Raw genomic sequence first — 19,075 nt, forward strand, 5'->3', positions numbered from 1 at the left:
ACCAAAACCATATGGCGAAACTTCTAGTTATGACCGCATGGACCCATGGAAGCAATTTGGGGCTTGCAGCAGAAATTTTTCTTTTTTCCTTTTAGTCCTTAGATGAGGATCTAATCAACTTGCCACTCTTGGAACAAGGGATTTGAGCATGATCCCAAATCAGGTATATGAAAATGCTTAATTATCAATACCTGACATTTTTTTTTCCACTAACAAGAAATAATATATAACCTATTTTCCCCCATTATAAAAGTAAAGATAAGATTTATTTCTGTTGACAGTAAGAAATGGTGACGTAAAACATAAATTCATGACTAATACAGTGACACATCCTCTTATGGGAGCAATGAAAAGGTGAATTGTAACAGCAAAGTGACCGGAGCACTCCCGGAACAACCTGAAAACCTAAAATATCAAACGCCAGTCATTCTCACCAGCTTATTGTAGAGAATGCGGTCATCCCTCCCAGTATTGCTCTCCAACAAAGCACTTTGCACAAGTTCCTGATGCCAAAACAAACCATTACAAACTACAAAAAGAACATCTGTGCAGGTGTGCAGCTCTTGATGGGGGGAGGCAGGGTGCTGAGAAGATACAGAAGCACAATTCTCACCTTGACATCCCTGTGGGAAAGAAATTTCCCCAAGTTGTGGATAATCAACCTCATGTCTTCAACCTGAACAGGCAACAGTTAATCCTCAACATGCCCAAAAACAACAACAATGAGCAAAATAAGGAATTTTAGTCTTACCCTGATGTAGCCAGTTCGATTCCGGTCAAAAAACCTGAAAGCCTGTCCCATACAAGAAATATTGATAGCAGGTAGATGAAAGAACAATATTGATATTCTTAAATTGCAGAAAAGGAGAAGGGAATCAAGTTTCTGAGAACATACCTCCAACAATTCCTTATCAATCACAGCCTCCTTCCCAGACAGCTCTGTCTTCACCTTGTCATCTTTTTTATCAGACAAATCTGCACCAGACTTGGGTTTTGACTCTACATCTTTGATGTCAGTTTTATCTTCAGCCACTTCCTCAGCCTTGTCTTTTTCGTCGCCAGCCAGAGGTTCATCATGCTCAGCATCCCCACTGGTCTTCCCCTCATCTTTTTGCTGTTTACCATTTTACCCAATAAAACAACTAAAACAAGATGCCATACAGTATATAATTGAATCTCATCGAATTACAGGAAACCATTACTATCATAAATCATCAAACTTGAGCTGGACATGCAATCCAGCTTAGACTTCCCCAACTTGATATCTAACTATTTTGCATGAGAGAACTTGACTGAGATTATAATATCTATAATAAAAATCAAAAGGAAAGAATCTTGCCTCATTAGATGAATCATGTCCAGCATCATCCATTTCTTCATATTCTTCAGGATCCTCCATTTCTTCACATTCTTCAGGGTCTTCCTCTGGGTCTTCCTCAGATTCACTTTCTTCTTCCTGCTTTGTCTCATTAATAGGATCGACAGAAGTATCCTCCTCCATGACAGTCTTTTCATCATTTGGTTGATCTGCACTTGACATTTCACTGTTTGCAGATTTAGCTTTCACAGGTAACTCCCTAGTCTTCAGGCGCTTTCTTGCTGATTCCTTGTCCATGTCCATGTCCATGTCCTTGTCCTTGTCCTTCTCGTCTATTTCCTCCCGCTGCCTCTTGTATTGATTTCTTTTGGTTACGAATTTTATTCGTAGCTTCTGCATGTAATATAACATAGAAAGATGCCTTGGTAAATGTATCAAGTAATGTTCATGTTGATTGATTACACATTATGAACCAACCTGGAGAAATGTCAAGAGACGAGAGCCCATTTGATGCTGAAGCATTTCATATAGAGATTCAGCAAATAGTGAAAGCTGAAAAAGTTGGAGAACAACAACGGGATGAGGAAAGCAGTTACATTTCTCTAAACGCTACAAAGAGCTTCATTGAGTTTAGGCATACGCAAAGGAAAAACATAACACAGTATTATAAAGGCAAACCTCAAATGTTGATTCTTCAACATCCTTATCAGTGTAATCCAAAAGTGAGTCCAGTGAAAGTGATAAAAAACGTGGCTGTAGCAAAAAATGCAACATTAGGAAATAATACAAGTGCAGGCAAGGTGTTCCAAATTGCCAGTCAAATTTTATTTTTTTGACAACACAGTGACAGTTAATATGAGTTGCTTTTAACAGAATATTTTCAACGTAGGAGTTAGTAACACAACTATGTGCGAGGCAATAAGAAAAACCTACTTTAGATTCCTTGTTGCCTTTTGTTTTCAAAATAAGCCCAGGGTGTCTAGGAGGTTCTTCAGGCTTTCTCTTTTCCTTAACTTCTTTTCCATCCTTGTCCTTTTTCTCATCCTTCGATTTTTCATCATCCTTCAACTTTCCTCCCTTGCTATTAGCACTATCCTTCGGGGCAACCTTTAGCCTGTCAGCCTTAACTTCAGTTTTAGTCCCTGAGCTGCTTTTCTGGTCAATTTCCTTTTCATCCTCCTTGACAGCCTTGATTTTGTTAAAACTTGGCACACTAGCTTGCTTCTCTGCAATTGGGGATTTTGACTTGGTGTTATGAATTACTTTCTTCTCTGAATCTTTTGCCTCACGCTCTTGGTTTCCTGTTTCTGCTGTTTTTCCCCCAGTGTTTTCTGTTTCTTTACCTGCCTGAACAACCTTTTCCTCATCCTTTTTGTCATCTTTCTTAAGGTCACCAGTCCCGCCACTGGCTCCTGCACCAGTGAGCTTTCTTTTAAGTACTTTCTTAATTATTTTCTTTTTTATGGTTGTTTTGATACCAGTACCTTGCGTAACTATAGGAGTGCTGGTATCTGAAGTATTCTTTGGTTTATCTTCATTGCTGGTATCTGAAGTATTCTTTGGTTTATCTTCATTGCTGGTATCTGAAGTATTCTTTGGTTTATCTTCAGTGCAGTCCTTCCCAGCTTTCATCTCAGACTGCAAGTCATTTTCTTTATTTTGAGTAGATTTTCCCACTGGTACCTTTCTTATAACTTTTTTTCTTACAAAAGTTTTAACACCGGAAGTATCAGCAGGAGATTCACTCTGCTCAAGTGAGATCTCAGATCTTCCAGAGTTTCCCTCAACACCCTCATCTGCCAGTTCATTCTTTTTGCTGATAGAATTCTCAGGATCAGCTGTCTTATTAGTGACCTTCTGTTTCACAATTCTCCGTATGATCTTCTTTCCAGACTTCATGGTACCAGCTGTCTGCAAACCAGCAGCTCCCCCCTGGTCATTCTTGTCGATATTCTTGCCTTCGTCAGCTGTTTCAAGTTCATCTTTTTTCTCAGCTTTCTTATCATTTTCACCACTCCTGCATTCAGTTGTTTTACCTTTTATGTAATTTCCATCTTTATCCTTTTTGTTGATGACAGAAGAGGCAGACTCTTTGATATTTTCCTTTTGAGCCGACTTCTTAGAATCTCTCGCAGAATCTGTTCCTTTATCTGGATGATGATATCAATTTTAATGATATAGCAAAAGAGATGGTGTCATGAAGTGCAAGAAATTTCAGTCTATTTACCTTTTTCCCCTTCCTTCTTTCTATCCCTCTGAGAAAAAGAGACGCATCAAATTAGCTCAAACATAACAATGCTTCAGTAATTTTGCCAAATATTTCAGGGAAATGAAAGCCATTTGCAGCAAGCCCAGTAAATAAGCTTATTTAACCAATCACCAGAAAGAAGAAAAGAAAACATAAATTATATAGCAAGAAATTGCAGACATAAACAAACCTCTTTCTTTAAAGAAAGCTGATGTTCTCTATCAGCAACAGCCTTCTTGTGTGCAAGCCATTGCTCTCGCCATGCATCTAATGAAGGAAGACATTCAGATAAATCTGGAACAAACAGAACAGTGACCTCTCTGTGGCTAAAGAACCCATCAATGCCAAATCTATCATAATGTATCTGCAAATGCCAACAGGAGTCCAAAAATTAGCTATCTGACTTCGAGAAACATGCAAGAAAAAAGGACAAAAAGAACTCATAATCCATAGAAATGAAAACTGTCCGGGAGGAAAATCTAATTTCCACAGCAATATCTCACAAACACTTTACAAGAATAAAATAAATATATAAATGGGAAAGGATCCATTCCACATTAAATTGATAATTACACTCGGTGTTCAATCAATATAAGCACAAACAGAAATAAATGGCTTTTAAAAATACATATACAATTTGCATGCACACAAGATATAAAAATACCAACCTAAAATCACACAAACATTTTGTGGGCACGGGCACATTGTTTGCTTAAGTGGAAACGTAAATTAGGCTGCTAACTCATTCTTAGTTTTGTAGGATTTTATTAGCAGCCACTCTTATTATTTATTTATTTTTTTCACTGTGTAAAGGATATCTTGATAATTTTCTGTTTTCTTGCATAGGCCTTAGTAATGATCCATTTTATCTGGTGTTGGGTTTTTAAATGATGAGGCCTCTGCTTTGTGGTCCTCCTTTATATTATCCCAAGATTACTAATTAATTAGATTCCAAATTTGTAATCCTACATCCTAATAGATTAAAGACAGTCTGATTGTTTGTAAGATTGATGCAATAGCCACAAACGTTTAAGTTTACATTATGGGAATTTTATATTTTGTTTAATTTGTGTGATTTGAAATATACAACATTGCTCCTCTACTCTCTCTCTCCTCTCTTTAACTTTAAACTACTTGTGCAACACATCAACTACTTTTAACTGAACAGTGGACAACCCCTAAACTAAACTTTAATAATCTAATTTCAACTAATAAAAACCCCACTTCACACGAGTATTTCTCAACTCATTCAAATATCATTCAGACTACAGCAACTTATTTTCTTAAAGGCTTGATCATGAAATCTCATTGCATAACGCAAACAAAAACTGAAGAGATTGTGATTCACATTATATTATTACCTCAAGAAAACGGTTCCAATTACGGCAGTTGTGCAAATCAAGTTGAGTTACATCCTTTGCATGTCTACAAAGTAAAAATCGCTTCAGTACAGCAAAAGGAACGAATGTTCTAATATACCAATTCAATACAGAGTAGCCAACACAAACCTAAGGGCTGTTTGAATTAAAACAGAATCATCAACTGATGGATCACCACCATCAGCAGAATCCCATGGTCCACCAACAGCCATAAAAGAACGGTCCCTTTTGAGGACAGCAAATCTAAGAATATTGCAAATATGGGGTACACGATCATCACATCTTTTCTCAGATGAGAGCTCCTCCAGAGCATTCTTGCTAAGTCCACTCAACAAAATTAACTGAACAAGGAAGACAATCATTCGTTACCAAGCAGATAAATGTCATCAAGTTCACCTTACAAATCAAGAATGATAACAAAGGTGTTAAGATTAAAAGAAATGGTAAAAAGGTGAAAAAACTAACAGAATGCAACAATGATCATGAGATTAAAAAACCTAAAAAGTAAATGTACAGACTATTAAAATCATTACTAGGTAGATGTTCACACTGATTGGGTGTATTTGGCTGAGACAGTGTTAAACATTCCAGCTGATATAGTTCATCTAATCAAGTAGATTGAGATAGAGTGGTCTATTCAGGTGTCTTGTGATGGTCTTCCATGAGAGATTTTAAGGGAGTGTCTCTGACTGATTTTTAGACAGGTTGGATAGCTATTTCTGTTCTAGTTCCAAGTATGTCTTATTCTCCATGCTGTTTTCCATTCTGCTTTTCCTTAATATTAATTCATTTTATGGGAAAGAATATAGTATGTATCAATTATAACAAGTTAATTAAGTAATGCTATATAGAAGTAGAGATCCAAAAATAATTAAAGAAACAGCTTTGGGATGATTATATACAGTGTGCATAGCAAGAGGTATTTAGCTCAAGGATCAAGCAGTCACAAGATTACAGATCATAAGGGAAGTAACAAGCTGTGAAGCACTTCAAACAATTTGACAATACAGCCCTCAGAGCACAGGGGTCAAAATACACACTTCCATGAATGGAATCCCATATTAAATTTTCTTCTTGACAATGCAACGCAAATCAAAAGCATTCAACTGTCTGAATGGGTTGTGATTTTAGCAGAACTAATAAACATTCAATTCTTTCATAAATGAAATTTTATTTTTTTTCCTCAGCCTGAAGAAACATTGATGCAAAGAAAATACAGAAATAAACAATTTATACAGGATCAAACTTGCTCGCATAAAGAAATTTAAATATCCAACAACAAGCCTCCATAATCAGCTGTTACCGATACGACCAGTAAAGCACACAATTACAATCAAGAGCATAATAATCTGTTTCCAGCAGCATCATTTTGAAATTTCATTTCCATGTAATCATCATCAATTAAGTACTACTTGGAAAAAAGACCTACCTTTGCATTCCAAACAGTGCTTCCATTCTCTGGTTTTCCAAATTTTTGAGACAAGAACGTCGTGGACAGGTCCTTTTTTTCTGCTTCACTGCTATCCTCTACAAAATCATGCTCAAAACTGTTCTCGACAAAAAATTCAGGAATGTGAGTTCATTCCAATCTTTCCACTTGCTCTGCTAATAAAGTATGATACCAGTCATCACTCATCCCTATGGTTTGTGAAAGAGAACTTTCAAATCCAACAAAAATATGTAAATGGTTTCACAATGATGGTAAATTATACTGTGATTATGGCAGCAAGTATAATTGAAAAAACTAAACAAACAAGACGAAAACTATTGTGGATTATCCCAGAATAGAATAAATAGAAAACATGAAATCTATTGTCTTGAGGGTAAGGTACCTGACAGGGGTATGGATAGAAAGTTTCAGGTTTCCCTTTGGCCAGTTCACAATGACCTAAAATAAAAAGGATATCAAGGTAAGACAAAAAGATAACTATAAGAAATTGAAAAATGAAACAAAATTAGATATCAAAACCTTAGAAAATTCTGGAGAAGCAAAAAGTTTGGGATATCTCTTATCAATTGATAGAAAATCCCTCTCTATATCCACCAAACTGAATGTGCCAACCTGCAAGTAGACAGCATAAAGTCCAAATATATAGGAAATACATAAACACTTTGGATTGCACAAACCATGGTAACAAAATAGAATAAACCACCATAACATATAAGTCAATAGCTGTAAGATTCCTCTCTTCCTGACAGGATAAATTCAACAATTTCAACAGCAGATCGGCAATAACAGACAACTGTCCACCCTAAGCAAGTTATCACATGAGAAATATATATATTCAACTAATGAATTTCAGAGAAAGCCTAGAAACTCTAAATAGAAATTAGCAACGGTGCTCGGAATGATGTAAGTGTTTAGCCCGATGTAACAAATGAAGAGGAGTGGGTTCAAACTCATAGAAGATGCCCCAATAAGGGTAGGAGCCACAAGAGGCAAAGAAGAATTTGGACAAAAATGGAGGCAAACAAGGAGTCCTGGGAACCAAACTGTCAGACTATGAGCCAAAAGTCCACAGTAAAGCAGTCTGGAAAGAGAATGACCAAATGGTAGAAAAAAGAGAAGGAAATGTAAGGTTGAGGAAGTCACCGGAAGTGAACAGTTCAGCATAGAACAGAAGACCTACCTTACCAAGCGATATAAAAGCCCAAATAGAGGCAAAAATAGGAAGAATCAAGACAGGATGTTATTAAACATACCAAAGGGAAAGAATAGATTCTTGAAGAGGAAATTTTTTTTTATCAGCATTGAAAGATAATCTCTTGTCCTGTTTTCTTTACCTTGCAGACATAATCTCTCCTTTTTTCTTTAACAGGTGAATGACGCCTTCAGCATAACAGAACAGTAAGTTAGTTACAAAGGTTGCAAGATGTACAAGCAGCTACATATTCAGAACAAGTGTAGGACGCAAATGAAACATCAAGATCCACCTATGTGATGCTTCATGGATTGGAGAATCACGTCGTAAAGATCTCCCCTCTTTCAGCAAAGAGGAACCACGTCGATCCATTGAAGCTCTTGGTGGAGTTCGCTCCCGCCTAATTTCGAGTCCACGTTTCCGCTCTCGCTCCCTCTCCCTCTCCCTCTCCCTCTCCCTCTCCCTCTCCTTTTCACGCCGTTCCAAAATGCGCTCCCTTTCCCGCTTTCTTTCTCGTTCCCGTTCCCGTTCTCGTTCCCTTTCCCGTTCCCGTTCCCGTTCTCGTTCCTTTTCTCTATCCTTCTCCCGCTCACGCAGAAGTTCTCGACGGCGCTCCTCCTCTCTTAGCTCAAATTCTCGAAGATAGCTAGCTCTGTCATCCATGCGCTCATTAATCCTTGGATGAGAACCAAGATAATCAGATTCAAGAGATGTTCCATGGAGCCCTTTTCCAGTGCCATAGTCCCTTCCAGGAGGCAAGCTCACTCCATATCCGGGATTTGATGAGCTTTGAGGATACAATAGATCTTCAACACTTCTCCTAGGAGCTGCTCCCAATATCGAGGGAGCATGTTGCCCATTGTACGTAGAAGAACTAAGTAATGAAGAATTGCGAGGATCGGCATCTATTCTTCCTCCAAATGACACGAGATCTTGGGTGGTATGACGACTAGCAGCACCTCTTGCTGCAAGATAGTCAATTTGTCTGCCAGAAATGTTTTGCTACTCAGTGTAATACCAGGTACATGCCAACTAACTTAGCAGAGCACAGACAATCACCATGATTAACAAGTCTAGTGTGGTAAAGGCAAGGATGAACTTGCCTGTTGATTGAGAAAAATGGATATGACTAGTAAATGACAATCACTACATGCTACATGCATATCAAGCTCCAATTTGATCACATTATTTATCCATGAAAAATACCTGGCACCTCCATCAAGAGAAGCGGATTGCAATGACTGAGGTTTCAATAACTGTTCTTGTCTAAGAATTGAAGCTTGATCGATACGTTCATAAATCTCAGGCTGTTAAATTAGACCACAGAAGAAGTAGAAAATTTGTTATCTAAATAGCTACAAACTATACCGAAATATGCTTTGTTCCAGAAATTTAAAAGAAAACAAAAGGAAATTAACAAAAAAAAATCAATTTCAATAATAAGATAAAAAATCAAAACCTGATGTTGATGACCAAAACCAACAGAATCGACATATCGTGTAGCTGGATCACTTTGCATATCCCTCCCCATATATGTACCCTGTCGTTCACCATATGATCGTCTGTCAATTGCTGGATAATCAGGTATTTTTTCTGCAAACAATTGATCGCTTTTGTGTCCATATCCATGACTTGATGATGAGATATAGTCAGCTGATGAAAATTTAGGAGAATCAGGCAGAGTTGATGGATAGGTGCCACGACTATCCAAAGACAACCCTCCACTCCCTTTGGCACTCAATGCGGAAGCCTACATGAACAAATTCCAAAAGAATTCTTAGATGGTTAAGACTGCAGATAGTCAAAGAAAACATTTGACAACTCACTGGAATTACAACACAGCAGACTAAACTTGCAACCAAACTATTTAGGAGCACAAATGAAAAAGAACCTAAATATTTAGATGAAGCTAGTTTTAGATCCAAGACCCTTTTTTTGTAGTTCAAGATTCCAAGGACCGCAAACATAAGAGCATAAAAATATTTCCTACATTAACTTGTGGCGTCATCTTAGATCCTAAGAATACTGTAGCAACAAGTGAATAGCATGCATTATGTTATGATATTATCTTAATACACAAATTAACAATAAATTCAATACATGGTACCTATTAATTATTCCAAAACATGCAAAGAAGGCTCATGAAAAAACTTAATGCAAAACATCCAGGACATGTCAAGTTATAGAAGAATCTTCAAAAATGATTTCAAGGGCCACTACAGATTTCCTTCAATTATGTAAAATGATTCATAAATAAGCATGAATAGTTTGGAAATAACCATGAATATGAGTAAAGAAAAACATACCTGTTGAGCACCACTCATGGCAGTTGAGCCATAGGCAGCCCCATATTGGCTCCCATAATGTGCTGTGGCCGAAGCATGGCCTCTGTATCCACCAACATCAGCTTCCTGAGGACCACCCAGAATCAATGAATGCCTAGAAGCCAGTGAATGTTGAGAGCCCCCATCATGCCCCCCAACAGAGCTCCCAGAATATGCCGTTCCCAGCTAACCAAATTGAAATATGAAAATGAGCACTTTAATCCACAACCAGTTCACAAGATTACCATTTCTTTAATTCACAGGCATATCCCGAATCAAGAAAAAGTATTACACATTAAAAGTAATTGATCGAATTACAAGAAAAGCTGCAATTCTTATGCGGTAAAAAAAAACAATACGACCAAATTACAAAACTCCTATAAAATGCAGTTCCCGGTAATAAAAAAATAAAAAAACTGAAAATTTCAAATTAAAAATGAGACCTTCACTCCAGAACTACTCGCACAGGAAAACAATTACACCAAAACACATGGGTATTTATCGAACTAATAAAAAATACCATACACTAAAAGAAATATCCCAAAAACAGCAATTTTCACGGTCATTCACATGTCATCAACATTGAAATACGTTACAGAGAAAGAAGAAAAAATGACCTAATTACAAGAAAAGAAGCAATTTTTTTAATTTACAGTGAACAACACGAAAAAGAAAAGGAAAAAAAAAAGAGGCTTACATTTTGTGTATAGCCAGATTGGGCACCATAAGATTGCTGGCCATAAGCATTACTGCCTCTCGAAGAATACATATTTACTGAGGCCACTAATTAAAACATAACAAAACCTGCGATTAAAGGGCAGACAAACCTATTATAAAACAAACAATGAAAGAGACGACCAGTGGTTAAAGAAGAAGATGGTGACAACCAACCCGAGATTATCAATGTTATACAGAGTACTGCTGCTAGTGGGTTGTTTTTTGCTGTTCTTAAAAACCCTAAAATAAGAGACGATAGGACTGAATTTCAGGTACTGGTACCAAATTTGCTGTTTTTTATAATACATATGCAAACTTTCTCCAGGAGTTCAATGAGGTGGGCCTGGAATTTTAATTCCTCCAGTCCTGTCCTGAAAAAAAAAAAAAAAAAAGCTTTTGCATTTGTCTTCTTACATAAGGCCTGGGCCTTGATTGATTGGTTTCGGCGTTAGAATTCAGTGTTTAATTTGTCCTCCTGGGCCCTCCCTGAGTCACCAAGTTTCTTTTTTCTTTTCTTTTTTCAAAGGTCTTCTTTTGGCAAGGGAATAGATAGAGAGTAGAAACTCATCAAGTGTTAATTCCTTAGATTCTCTCTTTCATGTTATAAAATTTATTTAGAGGGATTAAGATAAGGTTAGATATTGAAGAGTCAAGAATATTACTACCCAGGCCCCTCCAATATTTGTCTGGCCCGTCAGGCTGCCTAGCCCATGAACAATTCTACTTCTTCTTGATATGATTTTTATCTTATTCAAAATAAGTGAACAAAGGTTCGTTTATTTTTTTATTTTAAAAATATTTTTTATTTTTTTAATTTAAATTTTTTTTTTTTTGATATTTTTAGATCATTTTATGCAATAATTTTTTAAAAAAGTATATTATTTTAATACATTTCTAAGTGAAAAATAACCATGATTTTATTTTCAAACCAAACATGGAGTTAAATTAAATTTTTTAAAAAATAATTCTCCTGTAAAAAGTATTGTGTCTATTTATTATGATACAATTGTCTTTTTTAAATTATACTAAATTAAATTTGTGATTTTATTTTTTTATTATAAAATTATTAATTTAACACTAAAATAAAATAATATAATGTCCATGACTCAAAAACCTTTTTATATAACTTTTAGAATGATGTAATTATTTTATTGCTTTTAGAGAAAAAACTAATAAAACTCTCCCTCAATGCTTCTGTGTTATTTTGTATTAAAATTTGGCAATATAATTTCTCAGCTTTTTGGTCTAAACTCACACTCGTAGACAATCCTGTTATCTTGAGTGATTTAATGAGGGAATTTGGCATCAAAAATTGGTGGTGGGAATTCGGACACAATATTAAATTAAATTATTAAAAAAAAATCTCTTAGAAAAGTTATTGATTGCTACTTAAGTAATTATAAGATTGTCCTTGAAAAAAAAGTCGAGTTATGCATTAAGGTGGTTTTTTTTAGCATGACACAATTGTTTCTTTTTAATTGCATGGGGTTAAATTTGTGATTATTTTTTTTACATTTAAATTATTAATTTAACCCGGTGATAAAACAATTTAATGCCCACTACTCAAGGGCATTTTTGTATTTCTATTTTTCTATAATAGTGTAATTATTTTTATGTTTTTAAAGATAAGTCTAACAAAACTCTCGCTTATGGGTTTTTATATCATTTTATATTGATTTTATTATACTTGCAAGGTGTACTCAGGCCATTGCTATAAATTACATTCTTCAAATATAATGTTTTTAAAAAAATTGATGGTGCATGCATAGCACACCAAACAAGCTTTGAGTAGGAGGTCAATCGGCCACTAAAAACCACTTTTCAAAACAACGTTTGAAAAATCTCGGTGCTCCCGATCCAATGAGAAGGCGCATGCCCTTCACGCTAACCCTTCAATTTATTTCCCTTTCAAATTCGGTCCCTGGCCTTTTTATTACTATTTTTTTTTTATTTTGAATGAGTCATGAAATCACAAAAAAAAATTAATTTCTCCCTTCTTTTATTTTTTTAATCTTTTAGACCTGGTCCTCGTTTTTTATTTTCATTAATCAATTAAATTACATTATTTTCCAGTTTCACCCCTTTTTTATTTTTCAAAATTAATTCTTATTATTTTGATTGCTATTTATTTTGTTTGGTAGAAAATTTTAGGATGTTTTTTTTTTTTTACAATATCATCCTCTATGGACTTTTTCCTCCTTTCATATTTAATCTTGATTTTTTTTATCGTTATCTTTTTTTATTTAGAAGGTTTTTTAAATTGATTTTTTTTCATGGTTTAGTCATTTAATATTAAATTGGTTAGTAATCAAGCTTATTGACCAAACTCGGTTCAATGATTTCATGGGTTATGAGTTTTGGAGGTTTGACCGGGTTAGGAAAGTTGGATCGGGTGGCTTATTTTGTTTTCCTTTTAAAAGCTATTTTGACATTTTTTAAAAGATTTTCTTTACTATTTTTTACGGTTTATCTTTTTATGAGATTGGTATCGGGTTAATCACTAAAGTTACCAATTTCAAACGTTAATGTGACTTGGCTTTGTTTTTAGGTCGGTTGGCTTTTGTTTTTAGGTTAGTTTGCTTTTGTTTTTAGATCTTTTTTAAAAAAATTAATTTATTTCAATTTAATCATTTAACATTTAATTTATTTTGAACATTTTTTAAAATTGAATTTTTTTATTTTATCTCTTTAACATTTTTATGTATTGAAAATTGATCTTCGTATTTTTTTTTTTCTATTGGGTTATCCTAATCATATTTGTTTTTACAATTTCATTCTCCACAAGTTTTTTTTCTATCAAATTTGATTCTCATATTTTTTTTTATTGTTGTCTTTTTCATCTGGATAGATTTTCTAAATTTTTTTTTTATATAATTTCATCATTCAAAATTAATTTAGCTGGGATTGAACCCAGTTCAAATATTTCACAATTTTCATGGCTGCGGGGTTTGCGGATTTACCGAGCTGACTTATATTTTTCCATCATTTTTTTTCATACTGTCTTTCAACATTAATTCGAGATTCATGATGTTATCTAATTTATTTTTGAACATGTTTATCCTGGTATCACGACTAGGTTGAAGATTTTGCATATCAATATAGGTGGACTTTGATCAAGGTTTTTTTTTTAAAAAAAAAAACCCTTTTTAAAATATATTTTCCTTAATTTCTATCATTCAACATTTGTATTTGCTAGATAATGAACCTTACCGTTTTTCTTTTTCTTTTTTCTTTTTACGAAGCTATCGTATTTCCATTTGATTTATTAAGAATTGATGTTCAAACTTTTCTTCCTACATTGTTTCTATAAAATTACCTTAATCATGTATCCATGACAACAAAATTTGTTCATAAATGAATTAAAATAATTTTTTTATATAATTTTTTCAAAAATATTTTTAATTTCACACACTAAAAACAATTAATTTCAGAAAAAAATTAAATTTTAAACAGACAATGCTGTAACTAAACTGCAAAACACCTTTTATACCAGGTAGCAAACTTGGAGGGAGAAAAAAGAAATTAAGAAAATTTTAAGAATCATGCCCCCACTTCTACAAAACCTTTTTTTCCGTCATGCATGATCGACCGATTCTCGGGCTCTTGTCTAAACTTCACAGTTCACATCTCCCTAGTTTTGTTTCCAAAGCCAGAAACTTCATGATCATAATCTCGAAAAAGGACCCACTTTTCAATTGGGTCATGACCTAATCCTTACCTTAAATTCACGTCCTGCTAGGCCACTCTATTCCCATTTCTATAACGTGTACGTGGATTCTTACTCACCGTCAGTGTATATATATATATATATATATATATATATATAAAAAATTGGGTAAAAACAGAAGAAGCCACCTACCGGTCACGCATGCTATGCCCAGCTCCCAGGGGAGGGGGCTGCATCTAACGGCCGAGATTCGTAGAATATCCTGTTTCATTTCCTGCCATATTCTAAAAAATTAACCAGTGAAGGGCTCGGTCTGATCTTAATCCGGACGGCCGAAAATCAACAACACGTATCGCCTTAAAAATTGATAAGAAAAAGAGCATGCAGTCATCAAGGAAACTGATTTAAAACCAATTAGGATCCGGTACATGAGGTGGCTAGATAAGAACCACAAAGTGGAAAACTCTGGCCTCCAATCTTCTCCGATGCTTATCCATAGTCTACAGCCTCTTACCTTTTGGTAGGGGTACGTGTCGTTTTATGAATTGGTGTTGATAGCTATCTCAGACTCCGACAAACGTTTTCTGGCTTTTCCCGACCCATGTTTAACCAGGGAGGGGTTCAATTTCCCAATCTATCGGGTTGTAAAATGGAGCTCGCACCCTCGGGTTCAGTATCCTGACCATCCGCACCATCATTACCTCGTTCACACGGGGAGATTTTTTAAAATATTTTTTATTATTTATAAATATATTAAAAAATCAAAGCATTATTTATTTACAAAAATATTTCCAACAAAAAAACAAATTTGTCGTTAACTTCAAAGCAAAATTCGGTAAATGACACTGCAAGGGTTGTTTGAAAGCAAATTCCCTCGACCAAAGAGTCTTGATGCAAGTATAGATATAGTTTTTTTCATGTATATTATTTTCCAAGATACGAAAATATTAAAGATTATATGAATATATAAATTCAAATTAAGCTTTACTTAAAGCAAGGATTTAAACATCAAATTATTTGATCGTCGATAATTTGAGCCTGCCGTATATGTTAAAGAAAATTTCCACTTGAAAATATTTAATACGTATATAAATAGAATAGGACCAAAAATAGAGCCAAAAGCGTTGGACTTTTCAATGAAAACAAGATTAAAGTTTTGGATAGTGCGAGTGCAAAGAATCAAGCATAAAGTCGAATGGAGTTCTTGAAAGAGTTCTCATTCTGTACACACAATGCGAGCATAGCCTCGTTATCATCCGAGGTTTTCAAGTCAACAAAACAACCAATCAAAACCACGAAGCCACAACAGGACAAAAAAACCTCAAAAATAAAAGGGCCAGCCATCTCCTATCAAACATTTCAAACACCCTCATTTCTCTCAAGCCCTCTTCTGGCCTCCCTCCCCTAGCAAACCTGCAACGTCACTTGAATCTTCGCAAACTGCCCCAAGTTTTTTTTTTTAATACGTCTTTGTCTTGTTTGAGAGCTAGAAATGCAAGGAAAAACCAACTCCGAGCAGCTTCCTCCTGGTTTTAGGTTCCACCCTACCGATGAGGAATTGATCATGTACTACCTTCGTAACCAAGCCACATCCAGGCCATGCCCTGCATCAATTATCTCAGAAGTTGATATTTACAAATTTGATCCTTGGCAATTACCTGGTTGGTTTTACGTTAAAGGATCTTGTTTTCTGGGCACATGGAAATTGAAATGTGCCCTTATAATTCGCATGCATGCTTGATTGTTTCTAGACAGGGCTCGTAATACTGATTGTTTAACTTATGTGTAGAGAAAGCGGATTTTGGAGAAAATGAGTGGTACTTCTTCACCCCTCTCGACCGCAAGTATCCAAATGGAGTGAGGCCTAACAGAGCAACTGTGTCAGGGTATTGGAAGGCCACGGGCACAGATAAGGCCATCCATAGTGGCTCTAAATATGTTGGTGTCAAGAAAGCTCTTGTTTTTTACAAGGGCAGGCCACCTAAGGGTACTAAGACCGATTGGATTATGCAGGAGTATCGCTTAAATGATCCGAATAAGCAAGCCAGCAAGCAGAATGGATCCATGAGAGTAAGTTCCTTCTCCCCCCATGGTGCTCATATATCATCATCGGGTATTCTAATGATCAATTGCCATGTAATTTCCAAGAATCTGTGTATCTTCTGGTGATTTGACCTTTTTTTTTTGTGTGTGTATGTGTGTTTCAGCTAGTCCTATGCAGAATTTACAGGAAGAGGCATGCAATAAGACATTTGGAGGAGAAAACAGAAAATCCAGTACATGCCCATTTGGACGCCACCCCTGCTAATGATGCTAGAGAGCAACAGATGATGAAAATCTCAAGAACATGTTCTCTTTCTCATCTGTTGGAAATGGAGTACCTGGGTTCAATTTCCCAGCTCTTGAGTGGAGACACGTATAATTCTGGTTTTGATTCCCAGAACCTCATGAGCGATGCTTTCACTGACCATGTTATAAAAATTCAGCTAGGAGAGATGTCTCCCGAGCACACAGATAATGGCAATTTTCAAGGGAACCAGCGGGGCAGCACTTCTTTAATTAATCAGCCCCTAGTTACGAACCCAACGGTGTACGGATTCCAGTGATTTGGATGGTTTTGACCATTGAATGAACAAAATCTGGGCTCATCATCGTATCGAAGACATCTCAGTGGTTAACATCCAATTAGAAACGTACATATTGTTTGTCGGAGCACATATATATCCTGCGCGATTTTTATTTTATTTTTTATTTGCAGTTTTATTAATGTGGTACTGGTACCCACTAGGCATCTATTAATATATAGTTTTATTTTCACACGTGTACATATAGGACAGCCTCGAAGGTGTTTCCATTTGTTCGCGGTACTGTTGTTTAGTATATGATACTGTTTATTAAGATTATATTTGTTTTTGTGTTTTAAAAAAATAATTTTTTTTTAATTCGAGGCAGCCAGCCTCAAAATATCCAAAATTATGCCCTAACAAAATCCAGGATGGCCAACAAACAATACAGAAATTTAATTATTACAATATTGGGCAGATTTGCAGTCGGCCATGCACTGTATTAACTTTTCTGCCTTCGGAATAGTAAAAGTCACTTGCCCGAAAAAAAAAATATCGAGATATTTTATGGACTGGGCAAAAACAATAAGGAAAGCAATTTGATTTATGCAACTAACCTGGCGTTTTAGTGGTTGCATGGGTTAATTTGTCGTTTGCTTGATAGGAACTCTAAAGGCATGAGATTCCAACCATTCCATCACCACAGCTAGCTCATTAGGAAGGTTGAATTCCATTATTTAAGTTCTATCCATGACCCGCTTCTCTGACTTGGTCAATTTCGGATCATCGATAAACTCTACCGGGTCGGAAATTTTATTATGATATTCATCGATGGAACCAAAGGCACAAAAAAGGCCCGACAACTTGGCCAATTTTAGGAGCAGCAATGAGCAGTTTATGAACTAAATGCAATGTGAAAGAGCTGTTCAGTCCATTTTTGATTTTTCGAATAGAGCTTCTGTCGATTCTCTCTGGTTGTTTGTAAAGCTTACAATTTCTCTTTCATAGGAATTGTTAACGAGGATGACTCCAGAGTAGAAATTGGAAGACTGGCTCCCAACCTACAGCCAATCGCTTTGCTCAGTCATTTGATACTGCTAACATCATCGTGACGCTTCGGTTCATTGATCCATTGTGAAAAATTAAGAAATTTCTTAATGTGGGTTCAGAGGCTCTACTTGGTAAGAGCATTAAGATCGTTTGATGATTTCACCTACTCCATGATTCGCAGAAGGAAAACGGAAACTGAAGAAGCCAGAGGCACTGGTAAAAGTACCAAGGTAACTTCATCTTTGTGAAAGATTTAATCTCCATAGTGATAAAAAGAAATTGTATTCATTAACCACATTCATGGTCGATGTCAGATAAAACATGACATATTATCAAGGTTCATTGAGCTAGGTGAAAACCCATAAAGCTATTTGACAGACAAAAGCCTCAGAGATGGTGTCCTGGACTTTGTGATAGCAGGGCGAGATACAACAGCTCTCATGGGCTATATACACGGTAATGACACCTGACCACGTAGCCGAGAAGCTTTACTCTGAGCTCAAAACTTTTGAAGAGGATAGGGGAAGGAAGAGAATGTTAAGTTGCTTCAGATAACTCAAAAGACCCTGAATCATTCAGTCAAGGGAAATGCAATATGCAGGACTTCTGACTCAAGAGAAGATTATACTATTTGCATGCAGTGATCACACAGACACTTCGTTTGTATCTAGCAGTTCCTCGGGTACGCCTAACGTATCGAATGCAATGCAGTCAATGAAAACCGTGTAAAAACTTTGGAAAATAGAAAACAAAGATGATTTAATTTGACATAGCTAGAGAAAATGGGAATCTTTAGCCATGGAGATCTTGGTTGTGATACACGTGCTTTTATATATATATATATATATATATAAAAAAAAACATGACAGCATTATACTGTTTAGTGAACTGTTATTTGATGATTGCAGGATCCCGAAGGTATACTGGTAGGCGATGGATTGCCTGATGGAACCAAAGTGAAAGCAAGAGGCCTGGTAACTTATGATCCCTATTCCATGGTTAGAATGTTGTATAATTGGGGCCCTGATGCAGTTTCTTTCAAGCTTGAGAGATGGCTCAAAGATGATTTTTTCCAAAATGCATCTCCGTTCAAGTTCACTGCATTCCAAGCAAGTTAAAAATAATTAACGCTCGCAACCAATACATTAATACTTAATAATTGGGTT

General features: G+C 35.7%; 2 protein-coding genes and 1 pseudogene across 4 annotated transcripts; 2 read left to right on the forward strand and 1 right to left on the reverse strand.

Annotated features, from left to right (window-relative positions):
- Positions 1-220: 220 nt before the first annotated feature.
- LOC118043023 (protein SHORT ROOT IN SALT MEDIUM 1) lies at positions 221-10,955 on the reverse strand. Of its 3 annotated transcripts, XM_035050812.2 has the most exons (23): positions 10,803-10,955; positions 10,609-10,715; positions 9,894-10,097; positions 9,047-9,337; positions 8,794-8,894; positions 7,880-8,572; positions 7,730-7,775; positions 6,915-7,007; positions 6,778-6,833; positions 6,375-6,492; positions 5,075-5,286; positions 4,928-4,991; positions 3,757-3,930; positions 3,546-3,573; positions 2,803-3,468; positions 2,252-2,730; positions 1,997-2,071; positions 1,796-1,870; positions 1,340-1,711; positions 896-1,114; positions 752-793; positions 614-676; positions 221-503 (listed from the first exon to the last, which is right to left on the reverse strand). In XM_035050812.2, exons 2-23 carry the CDS (start codon positions 10,678-10,680, stop codon positions 414-416), a joined length of 4,233 nt encoding a protein of 1,410 aa, XP_034906703.1. In that variant the 5' UTR covers positions 10,681-10,715; positions 10,803-10,955; the 3' UTR covers positions 221-413. The 3 variants fall into 3 exon arrangements, with proteins under 3 accessions (XP_034906703.1, XP_034906699.1, XP_034906700.1); XM_035050808.2 differs by having other exon boundaries at positions 2,252-3,468; XM_035050809.2 differs by having other exon boundaries at positions 2,252-3,468; positions 10,609-10,694; positions 10,803-10,941.
- A 4,685-nt stretch (positions 10,956-15,640) lies between these two features.
- LOC118043025 (NAC domain-containing protein 2) lies at positions 15,641-17,198 on the forward strand. Its single transcript, XM_035050815.2, has 3 exons — positions 15,641-15,956; positions 16,085-16,365; positions 16,503-17,198. The coding sequence occupies exons 1-3, from the start codon at positions 15,788-15,790 to the stop codon at positions 16,899-16,901; spliced, it is 849 nt and encodes a 282-aa protein (XP_034906706.1). The 5' UTR covers positions 15,641-15,787; the 3' UTR covers positions 16,902-17,198.
- Positions 17,199-17,690: 492 nt separating this feature from the next.
- Positions 17,691-19,027, forward strand: LOC118043356 (cytochrome P450 704B1-like; annotated as a pseudogene).
- The last annotated feature ends 48 nt before the right edge of the window (positions 19,028-19,075 follow it).

This window comes from Populus alba, chromosome 10 (assembly GCF_005239225.2).
Source record: "Populus alba chromosome 10, ASM523922v2, whole genome shotgun sequence".
Classification (NCBI taxonomy): domain Eukaryota; kingdom Viridiplantae; phylum Streptophyta; class Magnoliopsida; order Malpighiales; family Salicaceae; genus Populus; species Populus alba.